The sequence below is a fragment of the Microtus pennsylvanicus genome, chromosome 11 (genome assembly GCF_037038515.1).
Source record: "Microtus pennsylvanicus isolate mMicPen1 chromosome 11, mMicPen1.hap1, whole genome shotgun sequence".
Lineage (NCBI taxonomy): Eukaryota > Metazoa > Chordata > Mammalia > Rodentia > Cricetidae > Microtus > Microtus pennsylvanicus.
The window spans coordinates 90,436,829-90,462,674 of record NC_134589.1 but is presented as its reverse complement, the minus strand read 5'-3'; the positions used below and the strand labels follow the sequence as shown (position 1 = coordinate 90,462,674).

At 50.4% G+C, this 25,846-nt stretch overlaps 1 protein-coding gene across 7 annotated transcripts in view; it reads left to right on the top strand.

Moving 5' to 3' along the window:
- Unkl (unk like zinc finger) overlaps positions 1-25,846 on the top strand; it is a 41,362-nt gene that overhangs the window by 12,422 nt on the left and 3,094 nt on the right. For 3 of the 7 annotated variants that reach the window (XM_075941507.1, XM_075941509.1, XM_075941510.1), the window contains exons 4-14: positions 437-570; positions 4,427-4,562; positions 5,954-6,071; positions 7,550-7,634; positions 8,802-8,884; positions 10,738-10,797; positions 16,615-16,792; positions 23,172-23,255; positions 23,838-24,065; positions 24,795-24,997; positions 25,123-25,377. In XM_075941507.1, the coding sequence (XP_075797622.1) occupies positions 437-570; positions 4,427-4,562; positions 5,954-6,071; positions 7,550-7,634; positions 8,802-8,884; positions 10,738-10,797; positions 16,615-16,792; positions 23,172-23,255; positions 23,838-24,065; positions 24,795-24,997; positions 25,123-25,377 (1,564 nt within the window). Of the gene's footprint in view, positions 1-436; positions 571-4,426; positions 4,563-5,953; positions 6,072-7,549; positions 7,635-8,801; positions 8,885-10,737; positions 10,798-16,614; positions 16,793-19,251; positions 19,403-23,171; positions 23,256-23,837; positions 24,066-24,794; positions 24,998-25,122; positions 25,378-25,846 lie in introns of those variants that run through there. The other 4 variants (XM_075941508.1, XM_075941511.1, XM_075941514.1 and 1 more) reach the window with 3 other exon arrangements.

Here is a 25,846-nt window from a genome sequence, read left to right as displayed (position 1 = left end):
TCAAGCCCTGTCTGTAATATAGGGCAACAGTAAATACCAGGGAGTTCTGGGCTACAGCAGAGCGAGTCCCTCTACTCCTCAAATGCATTTAATCCCAGCACTCAGGAGGCCGAGGCAGGCAGATCTCTTTAAGTTTCAGAACAGCCTGGTCTACCTAGCAAGTTCTAGGAGTGCCAAGATTACATTGACCCTGTCTGAAATAGAAGGAGTGGGGGCAGATCTTTTGTAAATGAACCAGCTCTAAAATTGCAATTTGAGATAGAACTGGTGTCCTAAGACTGCTCCTGTGTTTGCTGCCACTGTAGTCTGGCCCTAAACGTCCAGGTAGTGCCAGTGAAGTGACAGTCAAGTGACTTCGGAGTCATTGATTCTGCTGACTTTCCCCACCTCTAGGGACATTCAGGCTGTAACTGCTGTGCTATGCTATTGGTTACAGGGAGCTTCAGGCTCAGGAAGCCCTGCAGAATGGCCAACTCAGCAGTGGGGATGGTGTACCTGATCTGCAGCCTGGAGTCTTGGCCAGCCAGGCCATGATCGAGAAGATCCTGGGTGAGGATCCTCGGTGGCAAGGTAAGGGGAGAGCTGTGACCTTTCACTTGGTACATAACCTGCAGGAGGATCGAATGGAAAATCAGGTTCCTCAGTCCACTGCTAGCCGTCAGCCATTTAGGAAACAGATGGCCAAAGGGGATTTGAACCCAGCCATCTGGTCCCCGACTGTGCTGGCCCGTCATACCACCTGGCGTCTTTGTGGGTGGTGCTGGTTGGCTGTGGGGTTGAGGGAAGTGTTCAGGGACCACAGTAACTTCCAGGCAGCGTGTTCCAACACATTGCTAGCTGTTGTCTGCTCTTAACCTACCCATTAAAGTCGGGTGCACCTGCCTAAACCTGGGTTTCTGTATGTCTGGAGCTTAAATCAGATGTTTGTCTGTCCTTGTCCCTTGGAGCTGTGAAATCCATATTCCCTGCAGGCTCCATGAATGATAGTCGTGAAGAGTAAAAGTCTAGTTTTGTGGTAAAAGATAAAAAAAGATAAAAGGCATAAAAATCAGCCTTTTAGGAGCTTGGGGGATGGTAGGAAAGTGCTTGCTGTATAAGTGTTGGTATCTGAGTCTGATGCCCAGGATCCCTTAGAAAGCCTGAGAGCTGCAGTGCAGGCCTTCAGGCCAAGCCCCGGGGAGTTGGAGGCAGGAGGATCTTAAAGGCTTGTTACCCAGCCAGTTCAGCCAGTTGGTAAGCTCTGGGTTCCAAATGGTAAGTTGAGAGCACTGCTGCTATTGCAGAGGACCAGAGTGTTTCCCAGCATCCACATGGCTGCTCACAACAGCCTGTAACTCCAGTTCCAGGGGCCTCCATGGGCACCAGGCACACACATGGTACACAGACACACATGCAGACAAACACTCCTACACATGAAGTAGTGCTGAGGTGGGAGTGCTAAAGGAAGACACTTGACTCAGCCTCTGGCTCCACGCGTGCTCTCAAGGACGTGTACCCACACACAAAGAAATTCCATGGTAAGGGGTGGTCGTGTGTTACCCATGGTCTGTGAAGGTTTTTCTGTTTGTTGTTGTTCTGGTTTGGTTTGGTTTGGTTTGGTTTTGGTTCCTCAAGACAGGGTTTCTTGTGTAACCTTGGCTGTCCTGGAACTTGCTCTGTATATCAGGCTGACCTTGAACCCACAGAGATCCTGCTTCTGCCTCCAGAGTGCCGGGATCAAAGACCTCTGTCAGCATACATGGTTATTGTTTTTTAAGATTTGTTTTTATTATTTTCTTAATTATGCATATCTGTGGGGGGGGTATGTCCAGTCTGTGATATTTTGGGAAATATATTCAGTCTTGATGCACCCCTTCCGACTTGGTCTGCCTAGGGCTTTCTAGTTTGTAATTAGTGCATTCAGACTGTAGCTAGTCCAGTTGTGGATTGTCTTCCTGCAGTCTTTTCTTCCCTCGTGTATAAAGTGAGTTGGGCTAGGGGCCAGAGGCTGGGATAAATTAACAGCATGACTGTGGAGCTGTTTCTGACTCCATGTCCACTTCTTACTGTGGTTCTCCCGCTATGCTGGCTGGCAGCACTGAGATTCACACTGCGCTCTCTTCATGCCCCACCTGGCTCAGTGCTGACAAGCTATGGCCTGTTACTACATTGGAGAGGAGAGGGGACACTGCCTGCCCAGTCTCTGTTGCAGAGGGAGACTCCAGTGGCCTGTCCCAGAGTCGGGGACAGAGTGGGATGTTCAGCTAGAGCAAGGTGTGGCAGCAGCTTCATGTCTGGCTTTGTTTTTAGCTCCTTTCTGCTCTATTCAGCAGCCTCCCTGTTGGCAGGGTATGTTCTCCGCCAAGTGGGCATCTGATCCAGTGTCACAGGTGGGAGGCGAGAACCCCCTGTCTCTGTTAGACTTAGCTGAGGACTTAGCTGAGCAAGAAGGAAAGAAAGGAGGTGATTTTTATGGATCTTTATTCACGTTTTTATTTGCTTGGGGCTTTGCTTTGTTTTGTTTCGAAGATAGGGTCTCACTAATGTAGCCCAGGCCAACCGTGAACTCATAGAGATAGGCGTGCCTCTGCCTCTCCAGTACTGGAATGAAAGGTGTGTACTACCCTAGTCAGCCTCAAAGTTAACTTTTGTTTTGAGACAGGGTTTTTCTGAGTAGCCCTGGCTGTCCTGGAACTAACTCTATAGACCATACTGGCCTCGAACTCAAAGATCCAACTGCCTCTACCTCCCAGGTGCTGGAATTTAGGGCATGTGCCACCACCACCCAGCATGAAGTTAAATCATTTTTAAACTGAACGCTGATGATACACACTTTGTGAGTCCAGCACTCAGGAGGCTGATGAAGGACGATTATGAACTGAATCCCCACCTAGGCTACATAGCAAGAATGTTTCATAGATTTAACATAGATATTGAGCTGGGCTTGGCTGGTATATACCTGTAATCTTACCACTTGGGAGTCTGGGTCTGAGCAAGATTGCAAAATCTAGGCCAACTTGATCAATTAATGGGATCCTGTCTCAAAATAGAAAGTAAAAAGAGAGTTGAGTTTGTGTAACTCTGTATAAGATCACTTGCCTGGGCTCGGTCCTAGGTTCACTCCCAGCACCTCCCTAACAAAAGATCCAAGGTTTAATCTCCAGCACAATCCAAGGGAGCATGGTGGCTAACATCTCTGATCCCAGCACCAGGGAGACAGACATGGGAGGTTGAAGCCAGCCTGGATTACATGTAATGTGTTTGTTTTGTTTTGTTTTAAAATGTTAAGCGTTTTTGAAAGTAGAAATTTCTTCTCCTCCATCATCATCATTAGAGGTGGGGGTGGCATCCAAATGCTGTGGTCTTGGGTAGCGGTCAGAGGATGACTTGTGGGGATCAGTTCTCCCCTTCCACTGTGGGTTCCAGAGTCTGTGTTCAGGTGACCGAGTTTATGCAGATAGCTGAGCTATCTTGCTGGCCTAAGAGTACTGTGTTCACAGCAGACTGAGGAGGAAACCCAGGCCTGTGCTCCTGTGCACCCCAGCCTTACCAACAGCATCCACAGTAGAGCCAAATAGCAGGTGCCTCGGGTAGACCTACACTGGCCCGTTGTCACCCAAGCCTGTCAAGATTAGGGTTACATCTCGGAAAGCTGACTGTTGCCTAAGGTGATAGAAGTAGTTCAAGAAAAAGAAGACATTCCTGAGAATGGGAGTGGGTCAGTGAGCTGGGGACAAGCATTTTCTCAGAAAAGCTGTTTCTGTTGTTGGCTTGTGGGGGGGGGCATGTGCGTGCCTGTGAATATGTGTTTGTGGGCAGATGCTGTGTGTCTGGTTATGTGCAGAAGCCCGAGGTTCTCATCAGCTCTCATCCTCTGTCACTCTCTCTTCTTATTCATTGACACAACGTCTTTGAGTTGTACCCACAGCTCACTGGGTCTGCATTCTGAGTGATGGAATTATAGGCAGATTCTCATGCCTGTGTGGGATTTACATAAATTCTGGGATCTGGAGTTGATCCTCATGGTTGCACAGCAAGTGCTTAAGACCACTAACCATGTCCTCAGCCTGTCAGTGACTTTAATATGGTCACACAAGTGTGATCGTCACTTCACTGCCATTTCAGTTCTTTTCCTTTTTGAGAGAGGGCTTCATTTCACTAAGACTGGCCTTGATCCCTGTCTTCTGGTGACCTTCCATCTCCGGGTTTCCCTACTGTGTACATATTATGTATGTTGGTCATACTTATAGCCTTGTACCTGGCATCTCCTACTGTGTATAGTGTCTTTGGGGGCAATCCATAGTAAGTCCATCAGGGCTGGTCCTTCCTGACAGGTGAGCTGTGTTTGATTATCTACTCAGTGGTGATGGATGTGTCTGGACTTTAAACTGCTATGCCTGATGTAACTGAGCACTCAAGGCCAGGTTTTCTTGCATCTGTTTTACAGACAGTAACTTCGTATTGGGCAGCTATAAGACAGAGCAGTGCCCAAAGCCACCACGCCTATGTCGCCAGGGCTACGCCTGTCCACACTACCACAACAGCAGAGACCGCCGTCGGAACCCCAGGAGGTTCCAGTACAGGTGGGTTCAGGGATCACAGACAGGAGGACCCTGCTCTGGCTCTAGAATATCCATCTTCACTGTAGCCACTGGCCTGATTGCTCTGCAGCTCCTGCTGCCTCTGTTCATCTGACAGAGGCAGGGTCATGAGGCTTCTTTACTTTTTTCCTGTGACCCTTGCACCCCATGCTGGGGAGGAGGAGCATTTTCCATACTGTTGTCATAGAGATGTCCACTTTTCGAGTTCTCCCTTTGAGGATTCCTGCTCAGCAAAGCTGTCAGCCCATAGGCAAGAAAGCTGTCTTAAAGGGGCTAGGCTTGTGCTGGGCGGTGGTGGCGTACGCCTTTAATCCCAGCACTTGGGAGGCAGAGGCAAGTGGATCTCTCTGAGTTCGAGGACAACCTGGTGTACGTGAGCTAGTTCCAGGACAGACTGCATTCAGGCACAGTGGTTCCCACATGATCTGCCCACTGATAGCCCTCAAGGGGTAGGGAACACAGCTGGGACACCCCCCTGCAGCCTGTGTATTTCCACTGGCACTTCTGGTAATAATGCATCACCCCTGCACAATGTAATGCACCACCCCTGCACCTCTGCAATGTCAGGGCTGCGTCCTGCCCTGCAGGCACTGCACATTTGGCTTTCCTGGGATGTGAGACAGAGTTCACCTTCTAGGCTGATATAGCAGGGCACTGAGTCTGGAGATGGAGAACTCTGGGGGATGCTCAACTTCTTGCCCTTCTGATTCTCACCTGCATCTGGGTTGGGGTCCCAGCAGGCTGGTGGTCCCCCATTTTCCAAAGCATTATCCACTCTGCCTCTAGCCGCCCCTGTCTGTATTGCTGGCCTCCCTTTGGGTTTGCAGTCAGCACTCCCGGTGGCCCATGCCTCAGTCCCCACAGGCTCCTCTTTCAGCCTGCACCTTTTCTTTGCAGAGGGCCAACCTCTCCTCTTTGTAATCATAATCCCATGACCCTTTGAGTGCCCAGAAATACATGTTCTGATAGATGAAGATGGTGGATTTGTGACTTCACTGCTTTCTGAATAGCTTCAGGGTCAAGGGACCTGAGTAACAAACCAGGAATAATACAGATTAGTGGTTGTGTGCCACTACTGCAGGCTTTTAAAAGCCCCAGAGGTGGGAATTCTGACTATAAACCCCAAATGAGTGGTCATGAACTGCCGGAAAGTGTGGAAAGTGTGGGGAATATGGGTCACTTAAGCTTCAAGTCTCAGATTCTGCTTTGCTGCAGAAGGCAGAGCCCTGGGCCAACACCCGCTGTGGGTCCCTGCACCCACTGTTCCTCATCCCTTCACCCGGGCAGCCCTGACTCAGATGGGGAGTGCGGGGTAGCACGATCACTGTTGAGAGCCAGGTTCTGAGCACACCGGTGCATTCTTCCTACTCTAGGTCTACACCTTGCCCTAGTGTGAAACATGGTGATGAGTGGGGCGAGCCCTCACGGTGTGAGGGTGGGGACAGCTGTCAGTACTGCCATTCCCGCACGGAGCAACAATTCCATCCTGAGGTAGGCATTGGGCAGGTGGGGGTGGGGCAGCTCAACAGGGCTTGCTGTGTGTGGAACCCTCACTGGAAGGGCACTTAGGACTCAGAAACGCTACTCAGTGCACACATCCTAGGAGGAGTTGGGGAATGGGGTCGGGAGGAGCCATGAGGAACGACACTCAGGGAGTGAGGACAGCACTTCCCTCTCCTAGAACAAGGGGTCTGACCAGGGAGGGACAGTTTTACTAGAGGGTTCCACTCACCCCCCTGGTCATGGCTGCTCTATTGCCAGTGCCTATTGGGGTCCAGCTGATTTTGTGTGGCCCACAGCTCCACCCTGCGTGCCATGTGAGATGAACCGCCTAGCCCTGGCTCTCACTAGTGAGGGTTTTCCAGGGGTTCAAAGGTTACCACCAGGACGGTCAGGACTGCCTATCCCATGGAATGGTCTAGATAGGTGTTTGGCCCTGCCTTATGAGTTCACCTTGACTACTCAGTCACCAAGCAGAACACACTTAGATTTAAGTTAAAATGAAGCAAAAGGACTGTCTTTGGAGCCCTGAGACTCCAGGGAGCCAGGGCTAGGCTGGAGAACCTGAAGGAAATGGTTCTTTTTTTTTTTAACAGATTTTTTTTTTTTTTTTGGTTTTTCGAGACAGGGTTTCTCTGTGGTTTTGGAGCCTGTCCTGGAACTAGCTCTTGTAGACCAGGATGGTCTCGAACTCACAGAGATCCGCCTGCCTCTGCCTCCCGAGTGCTGGGATTAAAGGCGTGCGCCACCACCGCCCGGCGGAAATGGTTCTTTATGTAGGCTTAAGTCTGTTAGTGCAGGGGGTGCTGTCATCATGACCTTTCCTGAGCCTCTGGAATGGATGGTATGGTTTTGGTATTTGGGCAAATGTTGCCCCTTGGGGTAGAGTTCCTGGCTCCGAGGCTTGTCTGCCCTTTCCCAGGTCGCCATGGTGAGTTGTCTAGTCACAAGGTTGAGCAGGCATTGCTTGAGCTTCTGCTGTATCTTAGAGTTAGACACCTCTTCCAGCGATATCAAGTAGAAGAGTGCCTTTGCATGGAGGTCTGATTGACAGGTTTGGCCCTGGCCAGTGTCTTGGGAGGAGGAGGGTGTTCAGGTCCACGGGCATCTAGGGGCAAACAGTGTGGTGGCTACCTTCCATCACTGGAAAGAAAAGGTTTGTGCAGCTCGAAGTTCTGGAGGTTCCTATCTATGATTACATGGCCCCATAGCTTTGGGCCTGCTCTGCCCCCACGAGAGCATGCCTTATTATTCTAGGGACTGCCCACTAGGCCCTGACTTGTCCAGGTTTCACCATCTTCTAGTCCTGAGAACCAGACCTTCCGTGAACTCTTGGAGACTCTGCATATCCGTTCTGCAGCTGGATGAGCCCACACAGTCTGATTGCTGGTGTGTTCTGAGCAACCAGCTGTGCTCTTCTCACAGGAACCCAGATGAATAAGCGTCCATCTTTTTGTCTTATTTCCTAGATCTACAAATCTACAAAATGCAACGATATGCGCCAGACTGGCTACTGCCCTCGGGGCCCTTTCTGTGCCTTTGCACACGTAGAGAGTAAGTAGACAACCTTCAGTTTCCCAGGGCCACCCCGGCCACCATGTGGCCACATAACCTTACTCAGCAGCTCCACAGAATCTCATCCAAAGCCAGCTTTGAGTGGTGGCTCAGCACTGTGACCTGGGAACTGGCCACATCTATACAGAGGTCATGCTCATTTAGATGGCTGGGGTGGGGCTCACGCTACATGGCTGGACCTGCTTTGCCCTTTACATCAGGGACAGGCCAGATTACTGGGCTCCACGTACCTCAGGGAGATCCAGATCTGCTTGTCATTCATCTGCTCACCTACACCTTCCCTGAACTGCTGTTCTAGTGGGACTGAGTGGCAGTGACTCTGAAGTCAGTGTCTGTCCGTGTAGCTGGAGGAGATTCGGAGGTCTCTTAATTAGGCTTGACTTGCTGCCCCAGAGCCTAGTAGTCAGTAGTTGTCATTAGGCTCATAATAGATGCTCTAAAGCTGTCTCTTGCTCTGGAGTGTGGGTTCTGGTGTTTATAAAATAGTTACAAAGTGCAAACTTCACTTCCTGTCTCAGTTGGGATGGCTGCTGCTCTGTTCACACTTCAAGTGTGATTTTCATATTAGAATTATTGAATCCAAATGGTACTGTTTGGGAGCTAGAGAGATGGGTCAGTGGTTAAGAACAGGTACTGCTCTTGCAGGGAATGAGAGTTGAGTTCCCAGCACCCTCATCAGGAGGCCCACAACTACCAGTCTTGGGGTACCTGCACTCATATGCTCATACCCACACAGAGATGCATATTGTACACATACTTAATAATAGACTTTAAAAAATAGGATTATTTGTTTTTATGCATGTGTTTTGTTTGCATATGTTTACATGCACCACACGCGTGCCTGGTGCCTGCAAAAGCCAAAAGTGTTGCATTCCCTGGAACTGGAGTTACAAATGGTTGTGAACTACCGTGTAGTTCTGGGAACTGAACCCAGGTCCTCTGCAAGAGCAGCAAATGCTCCTAACCATCGAGTATCTGCAGCTCCTAAAGAGAAATTAAAAAGGAAAGGTTAAAAGACTCTGTGAGGGCTGGCCTGCCATCCAGGAAAGGGGAAGTGGCTATAAAACCAGCCTGTGCTCTCCATCTCTTCCGTGGGCCAGCTGTCAGTTCCTCAATGCCATGCCAGCTGTTCTTTCTTCTTGGTAGAAAGCCTGGGAATGGTGAATGACTGGAGCTGCCGTGACCTCAGTTCCAACAGCGCCTCGACTTACAGCAGCCAGCCTGGAAGTGTAAGTGGACATTGCTTGGCTTAATCACACTGTTGGGGACAGAGATGAGATGACATTTGGCATTTGGGTGGTGTGGTTGGAGGCAGCCTACATTGTGGTACCTTCTAAAAGAGTCTAGAAAAATCGTGACTCTATTCCTGCCAGGGCTGGAGCAGGACACACCCCTGGTATGCTGACTGGTGGGATCTTGCTTTAGCAGGCACCCGGTGCCTTGCCTTCCTCATCTTTGCCATCCCTTGGGCTGTTAGGTTCCTAGGCAGTTGGAGGTCATCAATAAATGGTATCTGATGTGGCATGCCCAGGCGTTGGATGAGGACTTTGTGTATCTGATGGCTATGATGAGAATGAATGGTCTCATCCTACTTAGAAACCACTTCCTGTCTGTGCCTGGGTCGGCCACTAGAGTAAATCCTGAGGAGGGCTCCCAGTGTGGGGACAGGCTTTTCAAAAGTGGACTGAAGCTAGTATTTGTTTCTAAAACTGTTTGAGTAACATTGAAATATTCCTGAACTTGCTGGTCGATGGTGGTACAGGCCTTTAATCCCAGCACTCAAGAAGCAGAGGCAGGTGGATCTCTTGAGTTTGAGGCCAGCCTGGTCTACAGAGTGAGTTCCAGGACAGCCAGGACTACACAGAAAAGCACTGTCTTGAAAAACAAAAACAAGAGACAGGAGAGATGGCTCAGAGATTGAGAACACTGGTTGCTCTTCCAGAGGTCCTGAGTTCAATTTCCAGCAACCACATGGTAGTTCACAACCGTCTATAATGAGATCTGGTGTCCTGGTATACAGGCATACATGCAGGTAGTAGAACACTGTATACATAATAAATAGATAAAATCTTTAAAGAAAAAACAAAAATTCTTGAATTTGTTGAACAGAGCCACTCTGCTTAGCTCGTGCACTTGTGTGTCACTTCACTCTCTTGCCGAGGCCACTTGGGTGGACCCTGGGTCTATTGGCAGGCCCCTGAGACTCAGGAAATGTCTGTTCATGGTCTAGGTCTTAGTCACTATTGCTCTTTTGCCCCTTCTGCCTGAGGATGGTCCTTTGTGGACAGCGTCTGAGTCTGTCGTGGGTGCCGCAGGCATCCTCTGCTAGTGTAAATGTGTGGTGGTGGACCACTGGACCGAGATGCCTGTGGAGGCAGCATCTCCGCATTCATTCCTGCTTTAGTGTCCGGAACACTGCTGGCACTCTGTATACCCAGAACTTGCCACTTTTCCCTTGGGATTGTCACAAAACCCTCACAGGACCACCTTGAATGGCTGGAGCTATCCTCCCTCAAGGTACAGCTGGGTCTCCCTGGGGCAGTACTCACACTCCTGTGCTGTCAGTGTCGCTGCTATTTGGGTCAAACAGGAGACCAGGGTTCTTAGTTCTAGTCCCCAGCATGATGCCCTTGTATTTGACCTTCATATGAGGGCCTGCTTAGTGTGATGAATTCATGAGCCCATGCCCAGCCCTTTTTATTGAACAACTGCTTGGCTCTTGGTGCGTGTGTCACAGACTGTCAGTCCCGAGTGATCCAAGTGTGGAAGGGGCTTTGGTACCAATGGACAGGAGCCATGAGAACAACTCGGTTTCTCGTGTCTTTGAGGACTTGCACTTTGTGATGTTTTGTTTTTGGGATTGTTTGTTAATTTTTGTTTTGAGGCAAGGTCTTATTATATAACCTAGGTTGGTCTCAAACTTATGATCTTCCTGCTCCAGCCTGCTTTGTGCTGGAATTACAAGCCTGCACCAACACATCAGCTCCAGCATTTTCTAAATTCTAAGCAAAGTGTGGGTCTGTGTGTTTTCAGAAAATATCTCCCCCTTGCCTTTCCAACCTGAGCAGCCCTTCTCTTGTAGGCCAAACGGAAAGACTCTCCCTCTGAAGGAAACCAGAAAACTAGTGAGGACAGCAAGCAGGTACAGTTCTGGGCCGTGTGACTGCAGCTACAGAGTATGGCTTGTGTTCTGTAATTATCTTTTTTTTTTGGCTCATATTTGTGTGTCCTTTGTTTTGTTGTTAAAAAATATTTAAGATACAGCTGGGTGGTGGTGGTGCATACCTTCAATCACAGCACTCGCAAGGCAGAGACAGGCGGATCTCTGTGAATTTGAGGTCAGCTTGGTCTACAGAGCTAGTTCCAGGACAGCCAGGGCTACACAGAGAAACCCTATGTCAAGCCCTCTCCCCACCCCCAAAAAAGAAAAAATGTGTCCTTGAAAACAAAACTAAAGCCTTGTGGCATTTTTCTCTGGGGAAATCAGCAGCTACAGCCACTGTAGCGGTGTCTTAGGCACAGACTTAAGCAACAGCTCCATTTCCCAGTCCCGAGGTCAGAGACTGAGGTCGAGGTGGGGTCAGGCCCACACTTTGTGTGCTTTCTGTGGCCTCACAGGATTATCTCTTGGTGCATGTCTCTGTCCTCATGTCTTACAGGGACACCATTTACCCCAGTCAGTGACCTTATCTTAACCTACCAAGTCTGTAGAGACAGGGTTTCTCTGTAGCTTTGGAGCCTAGCCTGTCCTGGAACTTGCCCTGTAGACCAGGCTGGCCTGAACTCTCAGAGATCCACCTGCCTCTGCCTCCCTAGTGCTGGGATTAAAGGTGTGTGCCACCACCGCCTGGCCTGTGGGAAAGTTTCTATCCTCCCCTGTTTTCTGCTCTCCTCATGGAGCCAGGGCAAGGAAAGGAGGATGAGGTGTTCCTGGGTCACAAGGACAGAGTATCAGTTGGGAAAGGGAAGGGTTCTGGAAATTGGTGGTGATAGTGTTTTTCCAAGAGTGAATGTAATTAATGCCACAGAAGTATACACTGGGAGCCAGGTCTTGTGGTGCAGGCACATAAAATCCCAGCTACTTGAGAGGCTTGAGGCAAGAATATTTCTGTGAGTTTAAGAGCAGCATTGGCTCGGTAGTAAAATATTGTATTAAAGGTTAAAATAAAGGGCTGGGGATGTTGCTCAGTGATAGAATACTTACTTAGTGTTTTAGTCAGGGCTACTATAACCAAAGGCAAGTTGGGGAGGAAAGCATTTATTGGCTTACACTTATGTGTCACTGTTCATCATTGAAAGAAGTCAGAACAGGAACTCAAGCAAGGCAAGAACCTGGAGGCAGAGGCTGTGAGGGGTGCTGCTTACTGGCTTGCTCATCATGGTTTGCTTTGCTTAGCTTGCTTTCTTACAGAACTCAGGACCACTAGCCCAGGGGTGGCCCCACCCACAATAGTCTGAACTCTCTCCCATCAGTCACTAATTAAGAAAATGCCCAGGGCTAGAGAGATGGCTGCTCTTGCAGAGGATCTGGGTTCACTTTCTAGCATGCACATGGTAGCTCACAACTGTCTGTAATTCCAGTTCCAGGAAATCTAACAGACATACATTCAGGTAGAACACCAATGCACATAAAATAAAAGTAAATAATTTAAATAATAATAATAATAAAAATGCCATGTACCCAGCTCTTATGGAGGCATTTTATCAATTGAAATTTCCTCCTTTCAGATAACTCTAGCTTGTCAAGTTGACATAAAATTAGCCAGCACACCTAGTATGTGAGATCCTAGGTTCAGTCCCTAATACCACAAAGAAGTGTATGCTTAATATTGATTAAGGGCCAACCAGAAGGTTCAGTGGTAAAAGACGTTGCTACCATGCATACTGACCTGGGTTTGGTCCCTGAGACCCACAGGTAGGAGAGAACCAACTCCCGAGAGTTGTCCTTTGGAGTGCACACACATCTACATACACATACACACACACACATACACATACACACACACACACACATACACTCTCAATAAATAACGTCAATAAAACCCAGAACAGTTAAATGATTACTGTTTTTTGTTTGTTTGTTTGTTTTTTTCAAGACAGGGTTTCTCTGTAACTTGGGAGCCTGTCATAGAACTTGCTCTTATAGACCAGACTGGCCTCCAATTCACAGAGATCCACCTGCCTCTGTCTCCTAAGTGCTGAGATTAAAGGTGTGCACCACCACCGCCCAGCTTAAATGATTACTATTATCCTGTGTATATTTTAACAAAAAAGAGAAAGAAAAAAGGAAGGAGAGAGAAAAGCCAGGCAGACAAAGCTGGCCTTTAGAGGAGGAGTATCCCTTGGTGGTGTCTCTCTGACCCTAGCTGTGTCTGACTTTCTCATTAATGCAGACCCTTAGGTTGATCCGTTGTGGTTGTACATTTGTGACCGTTTTGACCTTGAATAGGAAGGACATGGATGATGATGCTGATTTTCAGAGTCAAGCAGTCTAGCATCCTTACATGGTTAAGAGGGGAGCATCCTCTGCTGTAGGCAGGACTGTTTCGGTACCTTGAAGACCGTGATATCACATGCACAGATGAGAGGCTGAGGTATGGTTGTCCCACCCTCAAACACATCCGGGAAGGAAGAGGATGGCACCTCAGTGCCTCAGGCTGTCAGTTCCCAGATGGAGCACTGGTGTCCTGTTGGTTGTGTGGGCGTGAGATTACCTGCCTGAGCTCCCTCGGATCAGCTGTGCTGATGACTTGGCAGCCACAAGTTCTCTGCATTCTTGGTCTCTGGTTTACAGTCTAGGGAGGTTTTGTTTTAAGTTTTAGTATTTTATTGTATGTGTATGGATGTTTCTGTCTGCGTGCATGTCTGTGTACCACGTGCACAGCTAGTGTCCACAGAAACCACAAGAGGCAGTTGGGTCCTTGAGAACTGGAGTTACAAATGGTTGTGAACTACGTGGGTGCTGGAAAGCAAACCTGTTCCTTTGGAAGAACACTTAACTGCTAAAGTATTAAAGTCCCAAAAGTGACAGCACAGGTTTCTCCTGGGATTCCAGGCAACAGACCTTGAAGTCTCTTCTCTACTAAACCAGGACTCTGGGGGTGACATGCTCCCCGTTATTTGGAAAGAGGTGCATGTGTTCTTGGTGGTATTGGACTTAGGTGAGCTCTGAAGTTTAAGGTAGGTGGATGGAAGTGGGCAGTAGTGATTATGATTCAGGATGCTGGCCTCAGTTGTCTGGGATGGACCTCAGCCTGACCAGCTCATGGCACCTGCTCAACTCTGGGCTGGGCCCACTAATGAAGGGGTGGTGAAGGCAGACAGCACAGATGTTGCAATTTTTAAAAATGCCGCAAAAAGAAGTCACACCATGCAACAAGGTTCACATGGGAGGTTTATTAGCAGAGTAGAGAGAAGGGGCAGAGATCGGTCCCTAGGGACAAGAGTGGTAGAAGGGGGTGGAGAGAGAGAGAGAGTGAAAAGACACAGGACACTGACATTCTTTCTTTTGTTCATTATGAAAAGGTGAGTTAGAAAGAGGTCACAGGTGAGGTGGGCATGAGAATGCTGTGTTCTTGAGACTGCTTCATGCTGACCTGGAGGCGTTAGAATCTTTGAGGAACCTAGGAAAGCTGGGATGCTGGTACTGCTGTCTCCTGAGAGGGCAAGGAAAAGTGACAGGAAAGATCACCAGGGCTAAGTGGGAACAGGAGTTGAGTAAATGAAAGAAGGGGAGAACCGGTGTGTGCTGAGCAAGAGGAAGCTGACTTCTCCTTCTGACCCGCATGTGCAGCGAACAAACGGGACGTTTAGAGAGGGAGAGCAAACAGACTCGAGCAGGTTTTGAAAAAGAAAGTGGAGAATCCTTTCTCTGTTCCCCGACTGTCTGGCCCAAGGGATACTGAGGCCAGATTTATTTAAAAGGAGTGATCAGTATCAGTGGGTCTCAAAAGACATCCCAATGAACGTGAAGAGGTGTAGGACACAGTTCCCAATGATGAGGCAGAGAAAGATAGAGAAAGATCCATAGGCCTGAGTACACTGGCATCCCAGGGACCAGGGAGGATCAAACTGAGTGGGCACAGCTGTTTCAATACATCGTCATGCAAGAAGAGGGACTAAGGGCTCTGAGCCCGAGAGAGGCAAAGTCCACCTTGTACCAGGACTTTAAGAAAAGCTAGAGGGTGAGGAGAAGACCGTGCTCGAGAAAGGAAGCCTCATATCCAGGGTGGATAACCCCACCAGAGATCCAGTTGTTGGTACTGAATGAAAAGCAAAGCTATCAGCGAATGAGAAAGCAGATTTGTTGAAGGTGGAAGAGAGCAGATCAGAAAGCAATATCTAAGGGATAATTGGGCCAGATCTTAACAGCAAAGGCAGATGATGAGTTTAGAAGCCCTTAAATTGGGCACTGAGTGCAAAAGCTGGAGGTATAGACTATGCCAAAGTTCCCATGAGTGAGGCAGATAAGTGAGACCCAAGGGCCTATAATTCCTAGTGTCCAGGAATTCAGAGAGGATTGATTTCAAGAAGGCACAGGCTGCCTCAGTGATTTGTCAAGCAGAGCAGGGGCTAAGGGCTCTGAGCCTAAAAGCCATGGTTCCCTGGCACCAGTGCTTAACGAGGCCAAAAGGTGAGAAGCCAAGCTTGAGAGATAAGTCCTCACTCTTGGGAAATGGTGAAGAAGAGGGGGCTCACCAGTCATGCTGGTGTTAGATGGAGGGGCCCAGTGATCCATTAGTTTCCATCTCCACTTCAACATCAAGGCTGTTGTATGTGAACCAGGTACCAGGGTCCTGGCGTGCCCCAGACTGCCAGCAGGAGAGCCTTTCCTCCTGGTCAGGGAACCCAATGTTGTAATTTAAAAATACGATGAGGAGAAGTCATGCCATGCAGCAAGGCTCACATAGGAGAGGTTTATTGGAAGAGGAGAGAGAAGAGGCAGAGAAGGAGGCAGAGACTGGTCCCTTGGAGCAAGAGAGGTGAAAGAGGGAGAGGTGGGGCAGAGAGAGAGGGGGAAGGAGAAAGAAGGGGGAGAGGGGCAGGCCCAGCTTTTAAAAGGGACCCTAGTGAATGTGCACAGGAGGTACTCTTAGTGGCTGCAGCTAAGGACATACCCTGTCGGGACCCCAAGGGCAGGACAGAACAGATGCCTGAATACTGACAACAGGTGCCTACAGCGTCTGTACCTGGTACCTGTGTGATGGGGTTACCACTAAGCTGTTGATTTCCAGCTGTGATGTGTGATCTTATCATTTATAGAGAACTGGTACCCTTCATGCTGGTAACAGTTTCTTCCTGCCTATGGCCAGTATCTGTGACTTGCTGATAGAGAACACCTGCCCTCTCTTTGGCCCAGGCACCTCAGCCACTCCTGAGTTTGGGCTCTCTGGCTACCGTTGTGGGACTCATGGGGATGTCTCAGGGAGGTTTGGTGAGGCCCAGGATGCATGGGCTGCTTTTTCTTGATGTGAAGATCCTAGGTTCAGCACATTTGATGAAAGTGTCTGTAGTACTGAGACATGCTGAGGGCCCCCAGCTCTGCTGCTTTGTTCCCCGAATCTAGCCTGGGCACCTGTTTGCTATCATATGGCTTGTTTTTAATCTATTACCTACCATTTTTCCTCAGTTTCTCTTTTCTGGCCACTGGGTGGGTAAGAACTGGGGAGGGGTGAGAGGCTCCTGGGATGTTGGGGAGAAGGATCGCCAGGTGCCCAGCCCCTGGCCTGTGACAGGTTTTTGAGTCAACAGACATTTTCCAGATCTGTTTGCCTGAGTGACAGCAAGACAGCCTGTCATGGTCAGTGCATGCTGGCGAACAGTTCCCACCCGTCTGCAGCAGCCTGAGATGTTGCTGTCCTCATGTGCCGCTCTGGATGTGGGCAGTCCGTCTGTCTGCAGTGTCTATGCTGTTGTGCTCCCAGCAGCACCTGCTCATATTGTTTGTGTTTTTGAACAGAACCACCTTGCTGTGTTCTCAGTGGTTCACCCACTGGCCCCCAGCATAAGCTCCAGTGTGGCATCTAGCCTGGCATCCAGCACTGGCTCAGGTAGCTCCTCCCCCACCGCTCTGCCTACCCTCCCTGCCCGTGCCCTCCCACTGGATCCAGCTGGCAACACTGTGGAAGCAGTTCTAGGTAAGTCACAGCACTCTTTCCTCTCAGCTTTTCACACGGTCACTGTGTTACTCGGGACTGCAGGATGTGTGGAACCCACGTCACAGAATGCACAAAACACCTAAGAGTCATGGCAAGTGGACCCTCTGTCCCAGAGGCCACGGGGAAATGAGGAGGCTGGTGAGAAGTGGAGATGGAAACCATGATGAACTGAAGGTGGGGGATGACAGGGTCGAGAGGAGAGTTGTAGTGGAGCCTGGAGCAAGTAAACATCTAGCTGTCAACTTGTGGCCAGCTTCGTGGATATTCTAGTGCCTGGGAGTCACTCACTGCGGGAGCACCAGTGATATGTCAGGGCCTGAACAGGAGCCAAGAACCTGGGCACAAAGGTCAGGATGAGTTAAGTAAATGGGCTGAGACCAAGAGGAGTGAGTGAGCCTGGCACTCCTGTGTACACAGGTACTTGTGAATCACAGGTAGCATGCTCTGAACTGCTACATTCCGTGGTCACAGGAGCATGCTCTGAGCGGCTGCATTCCATGGTCACAGGCAGCATGCTCTGAGCTGCTGCATTCCGTGGTCACAGGCAGCATGCTCTGAGCTGCTGCATCCGTGGTCACCAGGACCTAGTTGGCCCAAGACTGACTTGATTGTGGTTTGGTTTGGTTCAGTTTGGTTTTTCAAGACAGGGTTTCTCTGTGTAGTCAAGGCTTGCCTGGAACTCTTTGTAAACCAGGCGGAAACTCACAGAGATTTGCCTGCTTGTGCCTCTTGATTTCTGGGATTAAAGGCATGCGCCGCTACCACCCAGCGTTTTTTTTTTTAAGATGTTATTTGTTTTATATATATATGAATAAGAGAATTTGCCTAAATGTATGTCTGCATTGCATGTGTTCATTGCCTGTGGATGTCAGAAGGAGGGAATTGGTGTCCCTGGAAATGGAGTTAGAGACAGTTGTGAGCTGCCTCATGGGTGCTGGAAATTGAACCTGGGTCCTCTGGAAGAGTAGCCGGTGCTCTAAACCACTGAGATATCCTTCCAGCCCCAAAGCCTGTATCTTCTCCTGACCATGAGAGATACACAGAACGGCATTTGTGGTGACTCAGAGATGTAGGACTGGAAAGTTAAGCCCTCTGTCTTGAAGCAGATCGTGCTGCCTAGGGATCCAGAGTCAAGTTGTCCATATTGATGTACAAGAACCAAAGTGGCAAGCCCTACCTAGAGGACATAGACATGTGTCACTAACCGTCTCACAAGACAGCACAAGCTCTGTCCATGTAGACCTGCTAGAGTCCTGCATCGGATGCAGGTTGGGAATGATGTCACTAGTGCTGACAGAGGAGGCTTCCTTCCACCCTCCTCGGGGGACATTAAAGACGGTCCTGTACTACATGGGGACTGCTCCACTCACCCCTCTGTGTTTCTAATAGTAAAGAGGGTGCACAACAGAAGAATGTTGAGGGGAGTTAGATCCCCATCCCGGAACAAGCAGACTGTGTGGACACTTGCTCACCAAGGTGTAAGGTTGACCAGGTGCTACAAACATGGGACGTCTCTCAGGAAGTCCTGAGTTGCGGGGTGTTTCAGGCTGGCAGGTGTCAGCGTGTTTGCGGTAGTTCTTCTAGCAATGCTGGCCTCAGCCACAGAGTCAGGAAGTTGCGAAATTCATTTTTAAAATTTCTTTTGTATTGCTGGGAAGGGATTTTTTTTTTTTGATTGAGACAGGGTTTCTCCGTAGCTTTTGGTTCCTGTCCTGGAACTAGCTCTTGTAGACCAGGCTGGCCTCGAACTCCCAGAGATCCGCCTGCCTCTGCCTCCCGAGTGCTGGGATTAAAGGCGTGCGCCACCACCGCCCAGCCAAGAGGATCACTTTTGAGGCCCCCCCATACTATATATCAAGACACAAGGAGTCAGTGGGCTGTCTTCCCAGTGATGGGAATTCATGGTTCCTAGGCATAGGGGGGGCAATCCCTGCCTCTACCCAATAGCCAGCCTGACCCACATGCTTCCTCCCCATGGGATTGGCCCTCACTTTGGTTCTTTTTCGGTGTTAAAGGGCTGATGGGGAGGAGGGGTAGACTGGAGGGCACTGTCTCTGTGGGGTTTCCTTCTATTTAAATCAAGTGCAGGGCCTGCACATTTAAGAGATGCGGGGGAGGGAAGTGGGAAGCTTGTTCTGGTAGTCAGAGTGAACACGCCTCCGCCTCCAGCTCTTGGCCATGGGGGACTGAGCCCATGAGTGCTCCCTCTGCTCGGCACCCTCCCAATTCCTCCACCTGCCCTGCTCCCCCATGGTCCATTCCTGCCCCCCTATTTAGGCCTAAACGGTTCCTTCCCTAGCACGCCTGGTAAGCAGGTGCTGTGGGGGCGTGGCCGGTGCTCGGGGGCAGGGTGCACAGCGGGAGTGGGCGGGGCCTGCACGCAGGCGTGGCCAGCGGCTGGTGAGGGCGGAGCGCGAACCAGGCAGGTTTGAATCCTCAGTGACGGTAGCCCTGCTGGGGCTGCGGAGGATGTGAGTCAGCATTGACAGTGGCTACGGCAGATCCCGGCAGGTCTCGCGTCAGCGCGGCACCAAGTTGTGAGTCCTCATTTTCAGCGCTTTGGAACCGAGGTGTGAGTCCCTTTCTCCGGTGCGTGTCCTCCAGGGGACTTCTGTCCTACACTCAAATCCTCCCTGGTGGTGTCCCCCCACCCCCCCCCGCCTTGACTGGCATCTCCCTTGAGATCGTCCTGGTCGGCCAGCGTACCCCCAGGTGAAGAACCCCTGGTAGTTTTCCTTCTGAGTGCACTCCTCCGTCTTGGTGCTCACTCCTTCAGGCCGGTACCTTTCAAAATGCATGTCCCTCCAGGTGCATGTTTCCCGGAAGCCATGTACCTCTTTCGCAGTGAGATCATGGGACTGCAGAAGGAGGTTAACTCACATGCCTACACTTACAAACTTGCTTTTCTTGGTGCTGCTTATCCAGGGCCCTATTGCTCTCAAAAGGTGGCCATCCTGCATCCTGTCCCTAGAGTCCTGGTCAGGTCCCCCCAGTTCCTCCTAACTTTCCCAGTTAAGAGTGGAGGTATGCTGGTGGCTTGGTGCCCCTCTGTTCTCTAGCAGCAGATAGGGAAGACACCAACCATCCTGTCTTGCCCTTAACTCCTTCCTGCAGTCTGTGTGGTTTGTCCCTTCGTGTATCCCTGACCCTAGAGGACTATGGCACCTTTTGAATGTGCTGTGTCACATTGGGAACTGGTGATGCCTGGGACACTAGCTGGTGAGGTCCAGGTGGCTTCAGGTCATTTGGTGGAGCCAATTCTGAGCCAGGCGGTATAGCTTGGCCCTCAAGCACTTATAAAGTTTGTGAAAGGAGGCTCCTCACCTAGATTTCCAAGGTGGTTCTTGAGGTATGATTCAGAAGTCCTGGGTCTGATCATCAGGACCATGAAGGTTAGTGAGATTGGAGACAGACAAAACCTGGTGGGCTAGGGTGTAGGGTGGGTTCCTGAACAGCAATCAGAAGAGTTGGGGAGCCCCTGGGCCAGAAATAGGGCTGACAGGGCCCAGAGGCTCCCCAGATATCCCTTTTAACTGAAACCTTGCTGGGCTCCAGTACAGTGGCTCACACCCTGTGCTAGGCTTCTTTTTGGGATTGATTGCGGTATGGTTCTATCCCAGCTTGGCCCCTCTGCTGTGTAGTTAAGGCTGCCACTGCACCTTGGACTCCTGTGCTGAGCCACAGAGAACATGCTCAGATTGAGTAATCCAGGGAAGACAGGTTCCCACTTTCATGCCTTTCTTTGTTCCTTAGTTCTTCAAATTGAGGTTTTGCATTTATTCCAGGCGCACAAGAGCAGTGAAATTGTCCCTCACTTAATTCTCCAGGTTTTAGGTGCAGAGGCTGTCAGTCCAGGCTGTCACCTCCCTGCTCCAGATCAGGTGTAAAGGATGGGGTGGAGCCTCTGCACTGGGCACAACAGAGGCAGGAGAGGGCAGGTTTGCCGTGTGGATGGATGGGAACATATCCTCAGTCTGCCTACTTCAGCCAGCTCTATCCAGATGTACTGGTTTAGCACACAGGGTTTGGAGACTGATGAGATCTGGACTAGTGGACTATAAAGAAGGGTGTGAGGTAGAGAGAGAGCTGTGCTTAGCTTGCTGTCACTGGAGAAGGGACCCTGAAGCATGCCTACTCTTGGGAGACACCTCTTCTCCCCCAAAGACAGAGATGAGACTGGGGATGGCATGTGGTGCTGGGGGAAGAAAGGGAGCAGGTAGTGTTGTGAGGTATCCACCAGAGAGAAGAGTTTAAGTCAGTAGAAAGTCCTTTATTTATTTATCTATTTATTTATTTATTTTTTGGAGACAAGGTTTCTCTGTAGCTTTGGAGCCTGCCCTGGAACTCACTCTATACACCAGGCTGGCCTCAAACTTTCGTAGTTCTGCCTGCCTCTGCCTCCCGAGTGCTGGGATTAAAGGTGTGCACCACCACTGCCTGGCCAATAGAAAGTCTTTCTTGGCCAGCTAGAACTACACTGGTTGTTCAGGATCCAGTGCAGTCCCGAGCCTTTCTCAGGGTGAGCTTTTGAGCACAAAATATTCATCCTGAGTTGGCACACCTGGGTTGGTTGACACACCTAGGTTACACCTTAGTTTGAAGAACTAAGGAGCAGGAACAGTTAGCCAGAAGCAAAACTATAGAGCCCAGAAAGCAAAGGTAGTACATTTAGGGACTTTGCCAGAACTACAGAAGCAACTCTGATGGGTTAGGTATCTGTTTTCATTTTGCTGCCTACATGCTGAGTTTTAAGCCCTGCATGGTACTCTGTCACAGTGTCAGCTGTGCTTCTAGAGTTTTATCCTGACCCGCTACAGAGAGGTTTCCTTACAGCCTGTGTGCTGTCACCCTTTTAGAGAGGCCCTTTGTATGCCCAGGCAGTGGTGGCACACACCTTTAATCCTAGTACTTGGGAAGCAGAGGCAGGCAGATCTCTGTGAGTTTGAGACCAGTGTGGTCTATAGAGCGAGTTCCAGGACAGCTAGGCTGCTACACAGAGAAACCCTATCAAAAAAAAGAGGGGGGGGGAGGCCCTTTATAACCAGCAAGGGAAGACCAGGGCCTTCAGGGAAAGTTTATGTGACCAGTTTATGTGACCTGTGGCATCTTTTTATTTGTTTATTTTTGAGAATAGGCTAGTTTTACAGCATAGCCCAGATTGGTCTGGACCTCACAATTCTCTCTGCCTTTGCATCCCAGGTGCTGGGATTGCAGGCATATGCCACCACACCCAGTATATATATTATCTTGAAGTCAGAGTTCTTGGGAACTGGGGGGCCTTAGTCCGCAGTGGGGACAGGACTGAACCACACAGCATAGACTGCACCAGTGTACTGGGAGGAGTGGGTGAGAGAGGCAGTAGAGCTAAAGGTTCATTGCTTCTCAGAGAAAGACTTGGAAGAGCAGGACCCTTGGATTGACAGGTGAGAGTGCTGGCTGAGCTCAGTGGCTCCTTTAACTTCCTGCATGTTCAGGTTTGACAGTGCCTGTATTGAGAATGCGACACCACTCACAGGCATACTCCTGCAGCCAGCTCCTGTCTCTCCTCCCTCCAAGGGCTATGCAGGCTATCGACACAGATTGCTATCTTCTCCACTACGTGGTCCCTGAATGGCAGCCCTGTTCTGGCTATGGGGATGGAGGCATGTCCTAGTCTCATCCTGCTCCTGACGTTCACTATGTAGACCAAATGGCCTCAAAGTGTGATTCTCCTGCCTTAGCATTTGTAGTACTAGAATTATAGGGTTCTGCCATACCAGCAACCTCTGCCCCTGACAGGGAGGCAGTTTCTGGGGTGAGTGTGGTGGTCCTCAAGGTGTCAGAGTTCATTATCTTAGTGTGTTCAGCCTACACAGCCTCAGAACCATTTGCCTGTTGGAATTAACCTCCTGTAAAATTTTTAATAGTTAAATGTAGTTTCTTGGTCAAATTTTAACAAATGGTTAGAAGTAAAAGGAGACACAACTGAGCACATCTGATACATTCCTGTATAATCCCAGCACTTGGGAGGTGGAAGGCAAGAGGATCAGAAGTTCAGGTTGCCCTTGGCTGCATTGAGTTGAGGCCAGTCATGAGCTACATGATATCCAAAAAGCAAAGAAAATGAAACAGCCATACCACAAAGTAGGACGTTTGTGGACCAGAGCTGTGTGTCTCACTGCAGCAAGGGCTGTTCAGATGAAATACCCCTCCCTGGCTGTGGAGGAGAAAGCAGCCCTGTTGACCAGTAGAGGCTGGCAGGGGCTGCTTTGCTCTAGCTAGGTGGGTGTTGATGTTATGGGGTCAGGGATTCCTTCTGAGAGATTTTGTGTTTGTGCTGGGTGAGAAGTGAGTGGGTAACACCAGGTTTATCTTGCAGGTTCGGCCTTAGATCTTCACCTTAGTGACATAAATATCGCGTCCTTAGATAAAGACTTGGAAGAGCAGGACCTTGGATTGACAGGTGAGCTCAGTGGCTCCTTTATCTTCGTGCATGCTGCCTGGCTTACTGTAAGGGTTGAGGGGAGCCATCTGCTGGGATCCTCTTCTTGCCTCTGCTACCTGCCTGTGTGACTCGGTTTCCTGCTGCTTCTTCAGTTTACCTCTGTTGTGACAAAGCAGCCCTTTAGACTTGGCTGGAGCCTCTCATGAGGAAACACAAGAAATTATTCTTACAGCTGTATGGCATAGAGAGGTTCCTATTATTACATCACTTTCTTCATCCTGAAAGTTATTTTCTCTGTTTCAAAAAAAGTCTACCCATCTTCGAGCCCTGGTGGCTCTGTGAGGGCCCTGCTAGTGGTGGGTTCCTGGCTCTGCCGGGACCACTACCAGTGCTGCCCTGAGTTGGCGGCGCCTGACAGCTGCACCCCTGTGGGTGGTATTGCTTGCTGGCCTGGTTCCTCTGGTATCTTCTGAGGTGCCCCGTCCCTAGGCTTCCCTGGTGTCTAGCTGCCTAGTTACTGACCTGCAGGCATATTGGCAAGTGGCTGTGTGGCAGAAACCCTGCCTGTCCTTGTTCACTCAGCCTCCCTCCTCCCACCAGGTCCCAGGTCGCTGGCAGGCTCAGCACCCGTCACCATTCCGGGCTCCCTGCCCCGCTCGCCATCCTTGCACTCGTCCTCATCCCTGTCCACCTCCCCACTCAGCTCGCTCTCCCAGTCCCTGTCTGGGCCACTCGTCTCCTCGGCTATGACGCCCCCCCAGCAGCCACCACCCCTCCGGTCGGAGCCGGCTACGCTGGGCTCTGCAGCCTCATCTTACAGCTCTTTAGGTGCGTGCCTGGGCGTGGGTCCCTCCCCGCCGGCTCTGGGTCCTGAAACAGGCCATGTCCAATCTAGTCCTGGGTATTTCTGACTGCAGGGCTTCTCACCTCCATAGTTGTGTGTCTTCAGAGACACCACCCCCTGCAGCCTGTGTGGTGTAGATGAGTGGACAGACACGGTAGACATGTCTACCATGGGACAGCTGGTACCCACAGCTGGGCATTCTCACAGTGCTCCAGATCAGTGTCTCGCTTGCCAGCTCACTCAGGGCTCTGGGTGGGGCATACATGGAGCTACGTTGGGTCCCCGCAGGCACTGTCTAGGATTCATTGTATGACCCAAACTATGAGAGGGAACTGATATGTCAGGTCAGCAGGACTCTGTCTTCTGCTGTTCACATCTTCATAACATTCTACTTAGAAATGTGCCTGTCTCCAGATGTCCATCTTAACAGACAGCTAACATACAGGAGATGACCTCAGAACTAGAGCTCTTCTGAACCTCCAGGGTCTGCTAGAGAATGAGAACTGCTGGGGTTAGGAACTCTGTTTTTTTCTGTTCACACTCTTATCTTCCTGAGCCAACTGTGCCTCATTTAGGGGAGGCAGTCTTGGAGCTGAATCTTCAGCCGTCATGAGGGTACCAAGGTGGGTGGCCAGGTGAAGGGCAGAACACCTGCAGACACCTCAGGCCTTGGGTGCAGCATGGACTGTATCATCCTTGTCTCCTAAACTCAGGTTTGAACGGCGTCCCTGGGAGCATCTGGGACTTTGTTTCTGGCAGCTTCTCTCCTAGCCCATCCCCCATTCTGAACTCTGGCCCTTCGGCTTCCTCAAGTGCAAGTCCAAACAGTGCTGAGCTGGCACGGGTCAGGCGACAGCTAGATGAAGCCAAAAGAAAGATCAGGCAGTGGGAAGAGTCTTGGCAGCAAGTGAAGCAGGTAAGCCTGTGGGAAGAAGAAGCCAGACGTGGGAGGGAAGAGAGGGCATTGGATACATAGGTAGGGCAGCTAAGCCTGAGGAAGGCCAGGCATGGCTGCCTCCTGTATGTTGTCTTGGGTTTTAGGCCTGTGATGCCTGGCAGAGAGAGGCTCAGGAGGCCAAGGAGAGAGCCCGTGTAGCGGACAATGACCGGCAGTTGGCCCTGCAGAAGAAGGAGGAAGTGGAGGCCCAGGTAAAGCAGCTGCAGGAAGAACTAGAGGGCCTGGGTTTGTCCTCACTGCCAGGGCTACGGAGCTTGGGTGACATCAACGACATCCCTCTCCCCAAGCTGCATTCCCTGCAGAACCAGCTGCGCCTGGACCTGGAGGCTGTGGATGGGGTAAGTCCTGCTGGGCAGTTGCTGCCACTTCCGGGGAGGGCAAAGAGGACTGGCTCCTTGCCTGAACTCTGGTTGGTGCCTTTTGCATGTGTCCTGTTGACTACAGCCAAGGTCACGGATACCTTGTCTCCAAGATAGTTTCCTGGGTTCTGGCCACTCTCAGCCATGGGATCCCACTTAGCACCCATTGTGGGTACCCAGCTGCCAGCCTTGCCTGTGGCTAGACTGGCTGTGCTTCAGGACCCAGCACTCTGGCAGGGGTGGGGTTTTCCAAGGGAAACTCTTTTCTACTGACTGTTCCCTTGTGGGCCCCTGGCCAAAATGTCCACCCCAAGCCTGACACACAAAGGATTTCTGTGACACTGCTGCTGTAGCTGGTGGCCACTGTCCTGGGATACGGTCGTTTGTTTGGCCTTACCCAGTGTGACTCACACCAGCCTGGTGCCTTGACCTGACTAGGGGCAATAAG